The sequence below is a fragment of the Botrytis sinoallii genome, assembly GCF_014898435.1.
Source record: "Botrytis sinoallii strain Bc 23 chromosome Unknown BSIN_010, whole genome shotgun sequence".
In the NCBI taxonomy this organism is placed as follows: domain Eukaryota; kingdom Fungi; phylum Ascomycota; class Leotiomycetes; order Helotiales; family Sclerotiniaceae; genus Botrytis; species Botrytis sinoallii.
In genome coordinates this window covers 1,191,425-1,209,870 of record NW_024066037.1, presented here as the reverse complement: position 1 = coordinate 1,209,870, position 18,446 = coordinate 1,191,425, and the positions used below count along the sequence as shown (strand labels likewise).

Below are 18,446 nucleotides of genomic sequence, written 5' to 3'. Positions count from 1 at the left end.
GTCTCGATCCATCGATAACAATCACAATATCAACATGAATATCAATATCAAATCCAGACATCTTTCAGCTCAATCAAAATGTACTATTTGGCATTATCTGCATGCAGTATGTAGCATTCAATGCCCCACTTCATACCATCAGAAAATTGGTAGAGAAATTAGAAGAAAACCCTTTTGCATCATTCCTCGACAGAGTTCATGGGCCAATCTCTCGGCATGGAGTTGCCGTTTTCTTGTCTCTTCTCATTGAAGAGTAATTGAATATTATCACTCTATTATTGACCAATTAGATTCACTTCCATGGCAGATCCCTTTGTTCTTACTTCGGAGATATAATTGATAAGAAAAATAAAAATAAAAATAAGTCATTTCAACAATAGAATCACGTCTTTCCGTCGATTTATAGCCGGTAGAGTCAATACGTAAATACCGGTTGGTCGGTCGGTCGGTAGATAGATATCTTTATTATACCGACAGGTACATCATATCAAAGGCAAATGAGAAATATAAATATTGATACGCCATTCAATGTTACCAGCATGTAATAGAAATCTATCAAAATGGATGTTGAAAAGGGAAGAATCATAAGCCCAACGCCAAAAAGCCAGCCAAAAGCCATCATCGTCGTTATCTAGCACGGTAGACACGCAAGCAAAAGCTAATACTAGGGATTTTGTTCGCAAAACAACATTCTTCTTGTATGACCCCAAGACAGCAAGCATTATCATTATTACAGTATTTGCGATCAGCCCGCATATTTTCACAGTACTAGGTATTACTTATTCCTATTTTATACGTACGCCTGCACATGCAAAGCCATCCCTGCCTACCTTGATCTCTGCCTTTGCCTTTCAATCAAGGTATCACGGTTCCATATTTCACCATTCACCTCCTCATGCTCCGCATCAACCAAGATCTTCTTGAAGCCTCTCTATTCGTTCAAACGTAAGATATATACCTACGCACCCTTCTTTTAATTCTCAACAACAAGTTTGCAGGTTTATTTCTTCTACCAAGCCTTCTATGCATCAAGCCTCGTCTTCGCAATTAACAAGAACCTATCAGATCCATTTCTCTCCCCTCCTTTGACCGCGGTCAACCAACGGCCTCTTCCTAAGAATTCATCCAGTCCTTGGATTTGATTTCTCAATCAGACTAAAACTACATCATTGCTACTTTTGTCTCTCATCAACGAGATCATTCCGATCCTTCTTATCATGTTTCTTTTCCTATAATTTATATTTAATCCCTCCCGGAGAGAAAGTGGAATCAGTCAATCCTATCGCATTGTTCACACTTCCGAGAAGATACACTTCAAGAAGATACCACAATACAATTGAAGCAGATTAGAAGTTCTAGATCTACAGAACTACTAGTGAACGATTACAAGACAGTTAAACGGTCTCACAGATACTGCTTCTCCCACTTGACCAGACCGAAACCAGACCTAGCCCTCCCAAGAAAAACTTTATACTACTCCTCTCAACACGCTACTCGATTCAACTAGCCCACGAGTTGAATCGCTATTTTATATTTTAGTAACTGGATCACTGGCACAAACTTTCAAATTTCAGAATTCAGAACCATCAAACTTTTACTCGTCATTCGTACTTTCCTGACTCTTTCGTTGATTTGTCTCAAAGTACAGTGTCAGCTCACCAGATTAGCAATCATGGCGACCACTACTTTACCACTTACTCACCCTACGTTGTCTTCCGCTTTTCCTAATATCTCGAATCAATTACATCATCCTCCTCATATTGAATTCAGTTCTGCTTCTGCAGAATCGAGTCGACCTTCCTCGATAGATTCTCGTCAAGTCGATTCCATTCCCGAAGAATACGAGTACGAGACCAGCAGTGAAGCTGTTAATGAGCCAGTAACTCCTACAGAGTTCCAAAATCCTCACCAAAATCCTAAAGCACTCACTGGAAGTGAGATTACTCATGATCTCATTCGTAAGCTTCCGCCGTCTTCAATTCAACTTCCTACAATAGTCAGTACTATTGCGACTCCTCTACCTCGATCGAACGCGCAGACACCATTCTCCTCCCTACAACCCATTAGAGGAAACACAGACCCATCTTCTACTCCAACTCCGCTTTCGAAAAGACCAACTTTTACTACAAAAGACTCGGGTTTGAGAGGTAAAGTTTCGAAGTTCTTCAAGAGGTCAAATTCTCAAATTGGAACTTTAAGTACAACCGTCTTGAATGACCAGACCAATCTTACAAATCCGACTACCCTTAAAAACAATAATGGTTCCGATCCAATGTTAGGCAAAGAGCATCGTCGAATGTCGATCGGACGAGCATCAACTTCTACTACAGCACTTACCTCCCGTACGAATACACCACCTTCACCTAGCGCTCCCTCAGAAACGCAATCATCGCAAGAAAACTTGTTCTCAGATATAAGACCAAGCGAGAACCTCAATATGACTAAGAAACAAAGATCTTCGACGGGTCTAAGCATGAGCCTGATGAATGTATTTCAGAATCATGGACCCAAGATTGTTTTTGATACATCGGCAATAGAAGATAAATCCAAAGCTCCTCAACGTGCCACAAGCGTTGATTGGGATTTGAATAATGGCTTTGCCACGGAAGGGGTGCAGCAGATGTTGCGTGAGCCTTGGGCCATGCCAGCCGAGACTGGAATTGGTTTGAAATCAAGACGTATGAGTATGAGTCTACCAGATGACCTCCTTGTTGATGTCGTAGAATTGGATGAAGAATACCATCAGCAAACTACATTCATAGGACGTCGTGGAAAACAGGTCGGTAAAGGTGCCACAGCCCATGTGAAACTTGTCGTCAAGAATGGCACAAGCAATATATTTGCTGTGAAAGAATTCCGTGGTAAGTCTACGACGGAAAAGGAAGAAGACTACGAAAAGAAAGTCAAATCGGAATACTCGATCGCAAAAGCCGCCCGTCACCCAAATATTGTACAGACCTTTCGACTTTGTACACACAACGGTCGGTGGAACCATGTGATGGAGTACTGCGAACAAGGAGATCTATTCAGTCTCATTAATCAAAAGTACCTCAACAAGGAGGACCATCTAAAGGATCGTCAATGTTTATTCAAGCAACTTATTCAAGGCATTCAATTTCTTCATAGTAACGGAATCGCTCATCGAGATATCAAGCCTGAGAATTTATTGATAACCAAGGATAGTAAGCTCAAGATCACCGACTTTGGTGTTTCCGAAGTCTTTGCTGGTATTCATCCTGGTTTCAGAGCCGCCAGAGGTGAATGTGGAAAGGATATGACTGAAACCAGACTTTGCGCCCCTGGCATCTGTGGCAGTCCTCCCTATATTGCCCCAGAGGTTCTTGAGAAACAAGGTATGTGAACACGTATCTTGCTTTACATTATGTCCCATACTAACAACCTCACTAGGTGAATACGACCCAAGGCCTCTAGATGTATGGAGTGCTGCTATTGTCATGCTCTGCATGACCGCCAGTGGCTGTCTTTGGGAAAGAGCCAAGCCCAACACTTCCCCCCATTACGACGAACTCGTCCGGGGCTGGGATAAATGGAACTGCAAGCATAACAACTGTTCCATAACAGACTCTGATTATCCTCACGTTTCATTTTTCGACAAACATATTAATCCACCTGCTCTTCGTCGCCTACTTCTTACAATGCTCAATCCCGACCCCAAACAAAGAGCGACTATTGCAGATGTGGCAAAAAATCGTTGGATGAAGAACGTTGAGTGTTGTCAGATTGATAGTTACGATGAACCCACTACAATCATCGATGCTAGTAAATACTCAGGCTTAGGTAATAGGAGTTTGAATAGAGTGGTTGGTCATAATCATTTACCGCCCAAAGAACATCATGGGCATAAATTGGTTAGGTTACCCGGTAGTACGGATATGTAATGTGGCATTGGTATGTGCAAACATTCCAATGGGAGTTGGGAAGTACTGAGATACAGAATCACCGGTCAATAACTCTTGACTGTTTAGCTGGATTGCATGTCAAGAGAGTGGTTGTCAAGCGAATGTTCAAATGGAGGGACTGGAAGCTGGGGAGCTGAAGTTGGGTATTCATTGCACAACGACACTTTGTCGACTTTCCTATGTTATGCGCGGGCTGGCTTGGGCAGATCTTCGTCGGGATGGCGTTCTTTTACATACATACTAATGATTCGATGATAATGCGTTTCGAAGAAGAGGTGTTGAAGATGCTATAGGGGGTTTGATTTATACGAAATTTGAGATTTGAGATCTGAGATTCGGTAATTATGGAAGGTGACTGAAGTGGAGTTCTGTCATTGATGTGGTATGGATGTGATGGAGTGGTTGCATGTGTATATTTTGGTGGCTGAGAATTGATTATGGGGTTTGGTCTTGCAGTTTGGATAGGATGGGTTGAGTTTATAGAAGGATGGAGTGGGGTGGATTTTTGTGGAAGATTAAGATCAAGATTATTATGGTTAAATGGAGGGTGGGATATACATTGGAAGGGAGTTTGAGGGTGGTGAATATGGGATGGAGGAGGGAGAGCTGAGAATCAGATTGTGCATACATTGCATTTATGAGATGATACGAAATGAAACGGATTCGGTACTCGGTCATTTTCATACGGGGTATTAAGTACAGGGGAAGAGAAGAGAAGAGCCTTCGTTTGAGATGGAGGATGTGGGAGGGGGGGGGGGGGGGGAGAGAGAGGGGTTGAGTCAGATTGAAATGGATCGAATTAAATCGAACTGGGAGATACTTCAGTCGTTTGCTAATTACCTAGAACTATGTAGATAGTGACCACTTTAATAAGAATGAGAGGAGGTGTTATATCAACCTATTTAGCGTAGTACTTTTATTGTTCTTCTTTTCAGGGGATGATGTGGTGATGTGGTGATAGAGTGACATGTGTTTGAGATTATGGAGGAAGAGAAAGGGGAGGGAAGGAAAGGAAGAAGGGGATTGTACGAGACAAGATGATATGAGGAGGGTATCTTAGGTATGTTTGACTTGATGGATTTTTGATAGCTAAGTTGGTATTTTGGGATCTGGTTAGGTATAGTATGTAGTGTGAAATGACAAGACATTAGGCAGGTCTTCGGTATCAGGTGTGGATTGGCAGATATAATATAGTTATTTACATCAAAAAACACAATTACCCAACCTCTACCTCTACCTCACCAACCCCTACCCCAGCCTCTTCATTCTTTCCTCTGCGGCCCTCGCCCTCCTCTCCCTCTCAACCCTCATCTTCATCTCCGGCGTCATATCTCTCATTTCCTGCTCTCTCTTTTCCTGTCCACTAGCCTGTACGCCCGCTCCTACAATCTTTCCCTTTCCTCCCCTACTACTAAACTTTCCTCCTCCTTTAAGATTCCTCTCTCTCTCCCTCTCCTCCTCTTCTTTCGCTAACCTCTCATCATCTATCCTTTTCTCTTCCATTTTCTTCTTATTCTCCTCTTCTTTTTCTCTCGCGTCTCTTTTGCTCGCTTCCTCTCTACTTAATCCTGAAGGAACATTTGAGTTTTCCCAAGTATATCCTTTGGGAGAAGGTAATTCGTATCTACAAACTCGGAAAGCATCCCTCGTACCTCTCTCTCCACATAATTCGAAAGCCGTTTTCCCATCTCCATTTTTAATCGTAGGGTCCACGTTCCCCTTTAGTAATAATCCCTCGACTAACAATCTAGAATTTAAACTCGCGGCTAAGTGTAAGGGGGTAGGAGCATGATAATTCTGTTCTTCAGGCTGAAAATGGAAGTTTGGAGATACCGAGTTTGTTTGGAGGTAAGATAATAGAGCAGGGAGTTTTGAGCGACGGATTAGGGATTGTAGTTGTGATGTATGTAGAAGTGCCGTTTCTTCTTCTTCTGTTAGCTTTTTGGGTTGAGGTTTTGATGCTGCTGCTGCTTCCTTTTTAGCGGCGAGGGATTGTTGTGCCGAGAGAACGGCGGCACGTTTAGCTGCGAGGGCTTCTTCGTCTACTTCAAGAATTTTGACACGCGTGAGTTCAACGAAGGAGCGCATAAGTTCGTTTTGCGTGGCTCTTTTCGTGCTAAATGGGAATCCACGAATTCGAGGATCATTTTGTTTTAATACTTGGTCGTCATATGGTCCGAATAGAGTACGTCGATTAGTGGTACCAGTGGCACGAATGAACAGTAACTCAGAAGTATCTATCATGCCTTTCCATGAAGTGAGAAGTTGACGTACTTCATCTTGTAGAGCTTGTTCATTGTAACGACGGAGACTAGATCCTGCACTATGAGCGGCTCCTTTTGCGGAATCATTGGCAGATTGAGCTCCTCCTTGTTTGCGACGGGTCGTGTATCGATGAAATGTTTTATGAGCGAGTACAACTGCTTCTTTAGCCAATGGACCAGTCGTTGCTTGTGGGTTCTTGACCTGTTTAGGGGCAAGAGATACGACCATGGCAGCAAAATGACCACCTCCTATCATACACATAAAAATATGAGGTCCTTTGTAAGATTCTGGAAACGGAACACCTTCATTATTGACTGGTACTTTGATCTGAGGTTTCGGAGAGAGTTGCTTTCGCTGAACAATTTCGTGCATTGGGGTTTCCTTTTCTAGCTCTTCATTTGTGAAAATCGCCCGGTATATCCCAAGGTAAGTGTTCTTCGGCATCGTAGGTGTTGTAAACCATATCATTGGAGCCTTTCCAGAGCCTCTCGTCCTTTTTCTTAAGCCAGGATTATCATCAAATTCATTGCTTGTTGATGCTATAACAGCTTGCTTCTTGAGTAATGAGCTCAATGTTGTTTCTTTGCGCCCTCCATCCTCTTCATCTTCTTCGGTATCTGATGAATCAGATCCTGACAGACTCTCGTCGAGGTCTCCTACCAGCTTCTCGAACTCAATTTCCGTTACAGCTTTTGCCCCTCGGATCTTTTGCTTTAAATTATAGTTGTGGAAATCCGATCGTACGTGACTCTTTTGGTCTTCCACAGTATAAAAAGTTACACTGCATAGCGAACAGGACTTTGATCCTACATCTCCGGGTTTGGTTTGTATAACTCGCTCGGTCGTGTCTGTAGGTGGATTGGTATCTGGTTGGTAGGTGTCGTCACTGGCGTCATTGGAATCGTCTTTGCGCGCGAGTGTTGATAAAATATCTTGTGGAAGGTCATAGACTATTGCTTGTTAGCTTGGAAATTCGCGCCCAAAGATTGCATTCCTACCGTATAATGGTCTTCTAGTTATATCCTCCTTCCGTTTTTCCATTTTGACGATGCGAAAGCTATTCGTTTGTATGAGGTGGGGGTTGATGGATGACTATTTGAAGTTGAGAATGTGCGCGCTTTACTGCTGAATGAGTATTTTGGTAATAGTTCTATTCAGTGTTGGTTGGCTAGTAAGTGTATATGCCGCTCAATAGTAAAAAGCAAACGATGAGAAGAACGTTTTGGAATGACGACAGTACGTACTCGAAAATTAAAAATGTCCGCTGCCTCCTGCGTACGACCTCAATCTCATCTGAGCTGACTCCTTATCTCCACGTGATCCTTTGATCAGCCCGGTCTTTAGTTTATCCTAGCGCCAACGATCCATGACATCAACCACCCTTGATGACGTAGGTTATTCTAGGCCCCAGCCTCAGTTGGCTGAGCAGAAGAGGCGTTATCGGCATTGGTTACCAAACAACAAAAACAACAAAAGCAAGGAAATGAAGTCTCGGGAGTCTTTGCTCCCTTTAAGTTCTGACACATAATTATCAATTGAAGGAATACAAATCAAGATAGTAGTCCTTTCTAACCAATTGCAGCCATTGAGTAAGTGTGGAGTTGATCTACATTGTATGCAGCTTGATCTCGTCAACAATCCAATTCTTCAAATTCCCATCTCATCCTCAGACTTCAGATCCCTTAAATCTCAATTCTCCACCTCCAATTCTCCACTATCACCATATCCCGAAATGTCTTCATGTTTTGGTTCAAGAAAGTCGAAAGGTGACGATGCTCGTCCATTGTTACCTCAATATGAGGATGATACTTCATTACAGAGAACGGTTCATCAGAAATTGCATACTTATCAGATGATTAGAGCTTTATCCAAGGGATTTATGCCATCTACTGAACAAGCCATAATCAATTTGAGAACTCTATTGGCATCAGATGTTTTAAATCCGGACAATCCAGAATTGACAGATAGTGGAAGACGATTGATCAAATTCTCGAAGCAATGGCTTACGGAGTTCATTGAATTGTTAAGAAATAAGAATGACGGAGATCAGATCCAAGACTTTATATGGTTCTTGATACACTCAAGAATCTCTGTCAACACATCAGATCTCATTGAAAGAGCCACAAGCACAAGAGCAAAAGCAGATGCCTCAGCTGGTAAGTATTGTCTATGGTATATATAATATCCTGATATCTGATCAGTCACAGCATACGCAAGTATCAAAACTGTTGGTAGTCTTCTATTGACAAATTCCGATTTTCGAATATTCCTTTCAGACCTCAATACCATTGGTCGACAGGTCTTTGCAGACACAGCAAAGACGGTATCAGATGTCGCAGAAGATGCTGCGAATAAAATTGAGCCATCGGATGTCGAAAATGAAGCAATGAAGAAGCCAGGAAAGGAAAGAAGTGAGCCCATTCCCAAAGAAGACCTTCAAGCTGAAGCAAGTGAGATTGGCGAAGTTGTTACGAATGGCTTCAAAAAGGCAGGTAGACAAGCAGGTGAAAGCTTGAAGGAAAACATTTCTGGAGAGCAGAGAGAGACTTTACGGTATCGTTTGAAGGAAGCGGTTACGAAATTGACAAAACGGAATGATTATTCGGACTCAGTCAACACAATTGGTCTTCTCATTCAGAGATACGCCAAAGCTTATTCTAGAGCTGTGGATGAATCTATCAGCGCTGTTCAGGATGATGTTGAACCAAACCCAGCCCTTGATCGTGCAGTGAAGAATGGTTGGTCTTTAATGAGTTCTTTTGGTGACAAGGATGCATGGAAAGAACTTGAGAAGCGATTCAACAAAGTTATGGAGCACTCTCAAAAAGATCCCGAATTCGAAAATCTCATGGGAGAATTGGCAAAATCAATTCAACAAATGCTTTCCGATCCAGAATTCTTCGATGCTGCCGCCAATAAGGTCGAGGAATTGAAAGAAAAAACCAAGGAAGTGGGCACCGAGTCTCCCATTCGAAAAGATATTGATAATTTGCTCAAACAAGCACGCACAACATTCGATTCAGTAATGAATGATCAAGACGTTTCCAAACTGGTTCACACAACGTTGAAAATATGGAACATTCTCAACCCACTCAATAAAACCTCCAACACCGAGCTCTTCACTGATCTCTCTACCGTATTAATACCCATGTTCATCTCCGCCATTCAATATGTACCAATTCCTCGTCTCGAGATATCTGTCCCAGAAATTGATCTTCTTCTTGAGAATCTCATCCTCGAACCCGGTAGAACTATTAATCATACCAGTTTTCTACCATATCGGCTCAAGATCCAAACCTATAATGATCTCTCAATTCAAAAAGCTCGATTCCGTACCTTTTCAAAGGTTACTTCTGTGGTAACAGTCAAGATTCAAGGACTGTCAATTAGAGCAGATGAAGTTGGATTCTGGCTCCGAGCACACAAAAGCTTGTTTTGGTTAGCCGATGAAGGAATCGCTTCTTTCGAACTTGATGATAGGGGTATCGATATCGAGTTCGATGTTGAAATCGGCCACAACAAACTTGAGAAAATACTTACTTTGAAAGATACACGTGTTAAGATCCATCATCTTTCATACAAACTCAGCAAATCAAAGTTCGCTTGCTTAGCCTGGTACGTCCTCTTTTATATTTAATCACTCATTGATATGCTAACTCAGATCCCAGGATCTTCAAACCTCTCCTTCGTCCTATCCTCCGCAAAACTCTAGAATACCAACTCTCCACCGCCTTGGCCGATTTCTTCCATGCTGCCAATCGCGAACTTCTCTATGCACGTGAACGTCTCCGTGCAACTAGAATATCCTCGCCAGATGATATTCAAACCTTTATTAAAGCAATCATCACGAGATTGAAGCCAGAAGAAGATCCGGATCTGTACCTAAATGTGGGAGTTCAAGGGGGTGCAAAGAGTAAAGGAAATGTTTTCAAGGGTGTTTATGCGCCAGGTAGTGTTGTTAGAGTTTGGGAGAGGGAGGGCAGGGATGCAGAGGAGATCGTGGAGGGAGAGGCAGAAAATAACGGCGGTTGGAGAAATGCAGTATTTGATGTTGGAGGACAGGGCCAAGGGGTTATGGGTTGGTAGGGAGCTATGAGCGTTAATGGGCGGGAAATATGGAATGGCGGTATGCATATCGCAAATGCAAGGTAAAGCCAGGGAGGAATAAAATTGTAAGATATATGACCACAGTTTCTATGTGGACTCGGTTTCCGGCGATTAATCTTATTTTCTCTTCTTTTTTCTTGTCTTACTGACGACATACGCATCGTGGGATTTGGACGGCATGGAAGGTACACGATTGATATTTTAGTAGGGTATGGTATCATAGTATTGTGGGAAGGCACACGCGCGGAATTCTTCATTTCAAACACAAAACACAATGAAAATCAATTTCTACCATGTCCCAAGTCTAGCAAAAGGGATGCATGAATGTGGAAAGTGAACTGGCCAAGTAGCTACTCTCACACAGATTAATGGTCAATATATAACATGAAATTTGAATCGGGAATTGCCTGGCTCTATTACTTCGAACGACAAATTATCCAAAGGCAGCTATAAATAGTCTCAGCATTGAAGAATTCCTGAACCTAATATTTCCTTTCTAAAATGTTCATTGGCTCCATTCGATTCAACACACATTCTGAAAACCATCTACATGGGTAGCCTGTCCTTTTTCAACCAATTTTTCTTTCAACTTTGAGCCATTTAGAATTTATCACCATACGAGCAGTAGTATCGAATCTGAGCACTGATTTCTTTGAAATCACCACCCATGGTAGTAGTGCCAAATTCACAACTCTATATCCCACCATCCAATCCTTTTCTCAAAGCAGTTTTAAACCCATAAATCTGCACTTTATCCCAGTCCCACACACCACTCTTTGTGTATTCATCCTGACGCAGTTGTTCCAAGACCTTTTCCTTACTCTCCGCATAGGCTAGAAGCACTGTTCCTTTTACTTGAGGCGTCTCTCCCTCTGGAGGTAAATCATCGAAGAATGCGCCTCCGAAAAGAATGGCACCAGCTTCGGCTAGCGGCTTAACGCCGGCGAGATGCTGGGGACGGGCTTCGAGACGTTTTTGGAGCACGCCTTCGTGGTCGGGAAGAATGACTAGCCATTCGTGTTTGGTAGGTGATGGAGTGGGAGATGTCATTGTTATTAGGGCGTATGCTGTAAGGTTCAGTTCTAGGATGAAGGAATGAAGGGTTGAAGAGAGAAAAGTATGAAGAGTGATGAAGGTATTGAGATTCATTTTATACTCCGTCTGATTTAGCGCAAGGGTTGTGGCACATGCGGCACAGAGAATGTATTTGTCATGTGCGCTTACCCGGCACCTTGCCTAATTAACCATATGCAATGCAATAGCAGAATCTAACCAGGATGGATGCGGACGGATTCCGAATTATAGTGTCACCAGTTGGTGTACGAAATGGCGCGGCACTGCAAAAACTGACCTGATAACATCTCTTGAAGTCTTGGTTCGAATGTCTTGAGAATTGTTGCACCAATTCCCTAAAGATTGAATGTTAAAGAGATAGATTCTGATATCAATCAATTGAAAAATGGGTTCGGTACAAATTTTGAAAGTTGATGAGTGTCCCGTCAGTTCATACACCTATTGGTGCGTGAGAAGTGGAAGGACATTATTCAAGCCGAGATTCGTGGTAATTATAAGTGTCATTTACTTTTCTCAAGTGGACTATTTTCGGTCTTCAGACTACCCATCGTCGTGTACATGATATTTCATCTCTAATTCTTCCATTTTTCATCCCGGTGGTTTCAAAATGTTTCCTACAAAGACACAGATTGTCATTATACTGTAATCACTATACAGTGTATCATGCAGCATTGACCGGGTGGTAGATTCACCAGTTATCCTCCCTATGGTCTTCCCGAGTGAAATCGCTCTTCACTGTTACGGTTCCTGGAACAGGATGGAGTTCTTGTCGAGAGTTGATGCTTGAGGATTTCCTGGCCACCGTTACTTCTCTTGTGACAGCCGGTTTGTAATTTGCAAGATAGAAGTTATCCGCATTGCTATCTTCGATTTTGGTTGTTCCTTTCCGGCTAGCATTGGAAACGAGTCCACGATACGCCTACTAGGCTCACATAATCCCGAACATGTCTCAGAGGCTTGACAAGTGGTGAATAGGTCGGCATACATGCCACAAAGTAGCCTACGGCAGGATCTATTACCGTCCATGAGAACTTGCTTGTGAACCCTGTGAAGCCAAGTCAGTGACAGCTAATTGATAGATTTGCAGATGTGTAACTCACAAGTGACGTCTGGCAAAGTTGGGCCGTATTCTAATACTTCGCTCGAGATAACCGCAAGACGGATAATCGCGATGATTATAGTACTTTATCAACGGTTAACCCGGACCACAAGATATACGACAAATAGAGTGACTTACAATGCACCAACTGCAAAGATTGCCATCACACCTATTCTCTTGCGAAGCGAAAGGCGAAGCTTATAAATAGCATTTATCGGGAGTGTTAGAATGCACATATCGAAGGCACGTTGAAGGCTTGAGCACCCAACAAAAGGTCGATACAATTGAGACATTCGCCTGGGGTGGATTTGATCAAGGCTTCTCAGATAGACCTGCACTGAATTCTCTGATGAGGTTCTTCAGGACAACGCAAAGAACAATCAAGGTGCTAAGGATGATTGCGGAGGTTCTGAAATTCCAGTTATGAAAATGTGATGTTACAAAGAAGAACGGAGATCTTGTAGAAACTTTATATATGATCCTTGAAGACTAGTTTGGTGACTCGCATGATTCGTGCTAAACGATTGTCCCCCCCATTCTCATCACGAGGTGACACACAAGTTGGCCATGTAAACAATAATATAGAACTCCAAACTATGTATACTGAGTTTAGTGGGAACTGCACTCGCGTAGCTTTACCGGTCTACTTCAATCAAGTATTTCTTGGCAGCGAGCTAAGGATAATCGTATTGTATTGATATTGTGCGCAATAACTTGGCTACGCTTCTTAGAATGAAATAACCGAATTTTCGCAATCTTCTCAGAGTGTCTGCACACGTATTGTAGTCATGAAAAAGAAATACCGGTGGTACTTTTGCATATGATATTAAAGAGGGAATTCGAGACCCCAGTATAAGATCTAGGATTTAACCAGATGAAATTTATTTCATCTGCAACAAAATCATCAATATTCACCATTTCAGACCACTGCGTTGCACAACAATTTAAGTGAGAGATGCCCCCGCGACCAACTAATGACTTCTGCCGAAGGATGTTCGTGCCATGTAAGTGCAGATGAGTATTTGCTTTTCCGTTTTCTCACGCGACGCAAGGCTTATCTTTCTTTCTGACCGAAATATAAAAAAATCTTGCAACACTTTCCTTAGTTTTCCCATTCTCAACTTTGTAATCCAAAATACTAGCAAAGTACTATGTCCAAAACGTTGTTCTCTACAATGATCTTAATAAAGACACGAGTGGCTCGCCGTTATGCTAGATCATCTTGGAATTCTTCAAGATTAATTCGAAGTGTACCTGCAGTATATTTCTTGTACCAAACTTTTTATTGAAGTAGAAACTCTTCTGTTTAGTGGTACATTTTCCGATTTAGAAGATGTGATGACAAGCGAGCAGCCGCGGATTAAAGGAATAATGCTTTTGATATGTGCAGACAGTGAAGAGAAAGTATTGGAACAGCTGAAAAAGGATATTTGTATAGGGAGTGGTATTGAGAGTTAGAAGAAGAAGAAGATTTGAGGGCTAATGGCAGCGGTTAGGAATGGACTGGAGGCAGGGCATAGATTTGGGTATTTCTGTAGATTTTGGACTTCCAAAGCACAGGAGTCTGAATTAGATAGCTTGATTACATGCTTAACAATGAATTCGACCGGTGGAAGTGGACAAATGCATTGCTGGATGAAAGAATATTGAGAAAAGAATTTAGGATTTCAAGTGAAGTAAATAGATTGTATAATGCGACCATCAATAGGAACTGAAAGGGGAAAAACTATGTGACGAAATGCGTATTCATAATCCTGACAAAAAATGAGATCATAATCGATATGTCTTTTGATCTAAATAGAGACCTTGACATGCAAGACAAGCCATATGCCTAATTTGCGACTCGTATACTTCGCTGTGTTTATTTTAATACTCTCTTCGCTCCCCTTGGGTGATGTGCAGTTTAGCACCAGACAATATACGCTCTTGCCCAGAAACCATATCAACAAACTTTGTGACCTCCTTTCTTACAAATAGCTTAAACCAATGCTTTGCAGGATTGAAAGATTATATCATGGCTTGCTTAATCCCTTGATTGGGAAATCAAGTACATAATGAAGGCTTTGCATAGCTCTTTTGTCAAGCAGCTGTTGCAGTGTAGAAGCATTTTGAGAAGGCCCTGCAAAGTCTAATCCGGAGGATAACATCGACCAGTTCGATTGTATGCCTGTCGCAAATCTTTTCTGTATAGAATTGATAGGCTGAATATAGGTGGTCCTGGTACAAGCATCAATGACCCCGTCCAAAAGGGACCTTGATTTACTTCTCTTGTGATATAAGAGATTATCTAGATTGCTTGACCAAGGAAACAAGATCTTCTTTGTGATTTCCCGAAACTTTTCCCTAAATATTGCAGCTACAGGGAAAGTTAACAGAGATTGCTCCAATACCTCTGTAGCAAGTTTAACAGCTTCATCATCATCTTTTCCCAGTTCTCTATTGATTTTGGGGAAAAATCGAACAATGACATCTGTCAGATTCAGTATAGCGAATACTTGTAAGACAGGCTGATAGGCACAACTATAGTGAGCACGATAGCTATCAACGACAGCAAGACCGTGTTGTGCGTGTTGCCAAACGATTGTACTTAGACAAGAGGTATCGAACAGTCGGAGGTCCAGAAGCGGATAGAGGAGCTGGACAACAGCTGTAGCGTATAACAAACTGATCATTTAGTGAGTGTGACATTGTGTTGGGAAGTTGTTTGAATCTTACTGAAGCGAAAGCACATGTGGCAATATATGAGTGTCTTTGTTATCTGTCTTACTGATGATGCTTGGCAGAAATTTACGCCAAGCTACCAATTTGCCATAGAGATGCAGAATGTCCGAGGCCGCTATTCGAGAACTGTCGGTATTATACATTAGAATACTAGTAGTCCGAATTATGGCCATAAGATTCATTTTCTCTCGATTGGTTGTTGCAATGAGGCAGTGGCAGTTCGTGACGGTATCACCATCATTGGGGTATCTATACATTCCCCATATCATACTATCAATCTCGGCATCGTTTTTTTGGATTTCTTCAATGGATTTCGTTGCAGGAACCTCTACAATGAGAGCCGTTGGCATCCTAAAAGTTACCTGAGCCCACTCACTAAACCTGTTAGTTATGATAACATACATGCTCAATTGGGCTGAATTATTGAAAAGTCATTAACTTACATATTTAAGTTATTAATACCAACGACGGTGTCACGCCAAACTTGCCGGTACGCCTCACTGCCAAGGCCGATATGTTCCAAATTCATTAATGAGTTACTTGCGACTTCCAAGTATGCTGAAGCATGCATTCCATATCCTTGTGCACAGTCTATTAAGAAGAGAATTGCAAAAGCCTGTATAGTCATGAGACTCATATCTTCGGCATTGATATTGTGCTTTACCACATCAGCAAATCTCTGGCCTAGCTCCTTGTAATTCGTCTTGTCGCCTTCCAAGATTGTATGCAAATAGCATGCCATTGTGCAGATAGCATTGAACAGAAGGGGCGAGCAGAATTCATTGGAATTATTCTGCATGCTATTCACAAAATGCTGCTCATTGAATAAGGAATGAGAAGGGTGAACCCAAGTAAAATACAAGGAGAATAAGTGATGAAGAACATCTTTATCTGCTGTTACTGTTGTCCAATGGAAATCTGATGTATCTAGACCATCAACTTCATTGTCAACAATTCGTAACGTAGATAGCTGCTCTTTGACATCGACAGTGGTTTCTAGCCATTGTGCTATATCTTGAATAGAGTCCCTGTTCCTTATCCGATTGAGGATTTTGCGTTCATCATCCGCTACTGCAAGACTTTCAAACACCCGTTCTGCCATACGGTTGATTGCATGGCTCTCTTTGAGGGATTCGACCAGTTTCTCCTTTACAATTTTGGTATGAGTTCCATAGAAGCATTCTCCAGCTTGGAATTTTTTGATACAACGACTGCAAGGCTGCTCGCCATTACACTGAACGGAACTGTCAGTAAATTGAACTTTGGCTTGTAGTATTTTCGCTCTTCCAATGTTGCAGACTATATACCTTTGATCGGGCTATTTTACAACTGGTGCATGCATTTGACGTTATCAAACATCCTCTTTTACGTTTAGAAACCTTCTTTCCTTCTCCATGGATACCAGCGGATGGCTGCGTGTTGGCTAAACTTTCATCCTGACTGTTGGATGTATCCTCGTTTCTTGAACGCCGAGGAGAGCTGAGCTGCATTTTCAGGATTTTGGAATATTGCTTTCAGTCGAAGTTTGCGACAACCGTCAGGCAATGGTGTGAAAACATAGTTTGCTATCATTTTGGGGTCCAAGCTCTCTGAACAAGAATCTCTGTGTAAGATCGGGCTGCTCTTGTGTAATTTTCCGTTAATAATCGATGTCAGCCATGTATCACCATGCTTTTGATTTACAGCTGTACGTACGCATCCACTTGCGAGCCTGCCAAATGAAAGCATCTGTCAATCAAACGATCTAGCCTGTCTAAGCGAGAACCCTAATAGATTATGTAACTATGAATTTCTATCAGAACAGCATTTTAAAAGCGGCGAGTGTTGTTCATTTGGCAGGTGCGTAGGCTCACTCTGGACGAAATAAACGGCACACCGAAAATGCAATATTATTTTCAAAATTCTGTTTTTAAATCAATAATCAATATTTTTGATTTTGAATTGAAATTAATTATTTTAAATCTAATAATTTATAATATATCTTTGATTGTTTATTTTATTTTATTATTCAGAATTGTTATTCAATTTTGAAATAATAGTGTTTTGAAGAAAGTCTCGATTTTGGCGGGTTTGGTGTGCCGTTTTTTTCGTCCAGAGTGAGGTAGGGTACCTAGATATCTATTATTATGGAATAAAACTATATATCGTACATGAAGTACCTACCTAGTAGGCAATAGCTAGGTTTCTAATTAGCAAAAGTCGAAACGCAAGCCAGATGTTCATTATACCGATTGAAGTCTGCTTTCTTTTTACTTCTATATAAAATCGTGAAAAGAGCTTCCGAAGGCCCTAGTGTTACCACTAAGAAATACCGCTTCCCCACTTTACCAAGCACGATACAATACAAAAAATTGAACCAAATACAGTTCTGGGCATCTTTCGTACTACAGTATACCATGATTGGAAGAATAGGAAAACCTTCGTACGGTACGCTGCTTCAGTGCTCTCGAATTAGTGTCCCAGCTCTTACCACGAAACCAATGACCTTAAGCCACCGTCACATTCACATGTCACCCTCACCATCGCTCAAATCATCGACCACACCGCCCATTCCCCTCGTTGGTCTTGGAGTATTTATCATCCATCCTACTCACCAACTTTCCACCCGTGAGAATCCTATGTATCTCCTAGGCGAACGCATTAATTCGACTGCAGCCAACACGTGGGGTCTTCCAGGCGGACACTTAGAATTCGGCGAAACTTTTGAAGAAGGTGCATCCAGGGAGGTTTTGGAAGAAACCGGGTTATACATTCCACCCAAAGAACTAAAGTTCTTCCGCTGTAGAAACCTGATAATGAAGGAGGAGAAAAGACATTTTGTGTCAATTTTTATGGTAGGAGTCTGGGATGGGAAAGGGGAAGGGCCAAAAGTGATGGAGAAGGAAAAGTGTAGAGGGTGGGAATGGGTGAGTTGGGAAGAAACGAAAAAGTGGGTTGAGCTGGAGAATGCTGGAAGGAAGCTATTTCCAGGGATGGGGAGCTTGGTTAGAGAACTGAAGGGCGTGGCTCCTCCATCGTAACATGGGGTTTATAGAGGCCATTTGAGCATCTGTGAACCCGAAGTCATGCAGGCTATATTCAGGCTTATGCAACGCTTTCAAGTATTTTTGGTGCGATGTCCAAATGCGTAGTGTACACAGCATATAAGACTATATCGAGAAAATCATACCATTTCTACCTCAAGGCAAGCGTGCCTGAATTTTCACCGTGCTCTTCGAAGTTGTCAGCACCAGGCTATCCACTTTTAAACAAAGTTATTG

General features: G+C 41.9%; 7 protein-coding genes across 7 annotated transcripts; 3 read left to right on the top strand and 4 right to left on the bottom strand.

The window, feature by feature from the left end:
- Positions 1-1,672: 1,672 nt before the first annotated feature.
- EAF02_006502 (uncharacterized protein) lies at positions 1,673-3,899 on the top strand (the record flags this gene model as incomplete). Its single annotated transcript, XM_038902550.1, has 2 exons — positions 1,673-3,353; positions 3,409-3,899. 2 exons carry the CDS (start codon positions 1,673-1,675, stop codon positions 3,897-3,899), a joined length of 2,172 nt encoding a protein of 723 aa, XP_038757770.1.
- Positions 3,900-5,091: 1,192 nt separating this feature from the next.
- EAF02_006501 (uncharacterized protein) lies at positions 5,092-7,415 on the bottom strand. The gene is made up of 2 exons (XM_038902549.1): positions 7,184-7,415; positions 5,092-7,135 (listed from the first exon to the last, which is right to left on the bottom strand). Exons 1-2 carry the CDS (start codon positions 7,224-7,226, stop codon positions 5,169-5,171), a joined length of 2,010 nt encoding a protein of 669 aa, XP_038757769.1. The 5' UTR covers positions 7,227-7,415; the 3' UTR covers positions 5,092-5,168.
- Positions 7,416-7,917: 502 nt separating this feature from the next.
- Positions 7,918-10,271, top strand: EAF02_006500 (uncharacterized protein; the record flags this gene model as incomplete). The annotated part of the gene is made up of 3 exons (XM_038902548.1): positions 7,918-8,341; positions 8,393-9,800; positions 9,854-10,271. 3 exons carry the CDS (start codon positions 7,918-7,920, stop codon positions 10,269-10,271), a joined length of 2,250 nt encoding a protein of 749 aa, XP_038757768.1.
- Positions 10,272-10,985: 714 nt separating this feature from the next.
- On the bottom strand, positions 10,986-11,342 carry EAF02_006499 (uncharacterized protein; the record flags this gene model as incomplete). Its single annotated transcript, XM_038902547.1, has 1 exon — positions 10,986-11,342. The coding sequence occupies one exon, from the start codon at positions 11,340-11,342 to the stop codon at positions 10,986-10,988; it is 357 nt and encodes a 118-aa protein (XP_038757767.1).
- Positions 11,343-11,759: 417 nt separating this feature from the next.
- On the bottom strand, positions 11,760-13,300 carry EAF02_006498 (uncharacterized protein). The gene is given in 4 exon segments (XM_038902546.1): positions 11,760-12,285; positions 12,299-12,411; positions 12,467-12,549; positions 12,604-13,300. 4 exon segments carry the CDS (start codon positions 12,756-12,758, stop codon positions 12,055-12,057), a joined length of 582 nt encoding a protein of 193 aa, XP_038757766.1. The 5' UTR covers positions 12,759-13,300; the 3' UTR covers positions 11,760-12,054.
- A 1,177-nt stretch (positions 13,301-14,477) lies between these two features.
- Positions 14,478-16,676, bottom strand: EAF02_006497 (uncharacterized protein; the record flags this gene model as incomplete). Its single annotated transcript, XM_038902545.1, has 4 exons — positions 14,478-15,129; positions 15,181-15,561; positions 15,630-16,420; positions 16,494-16,676. 4 exons carry the CDS (start codon positions 16,674-16,676, stop codon positions 14,478-14,480), a joined length of 2,007 nt encoding a protein of 668 aa, XP_038757765.1.
- A 906-nt stretch (positions 16,677-17,582) lies between these two features.
- Positions 17,583-18,206, top strand: EAF02_006496 (uncharacterized protein; the record flags this gene model as incomplete). The annotated part of the gene is made up of 1 exon (XM_038902544.1): positions 17,583-18,206. The coding sequence occupies one exon, from the start codon at positions 17,583-17,585 to the stop codon at positions 18,204-18,206; it is 624 nt and encodes a 207-aa protein (XP_038757764.1).
- Positions 18,207-18,446: the final 240 nt, after the last annotated feature.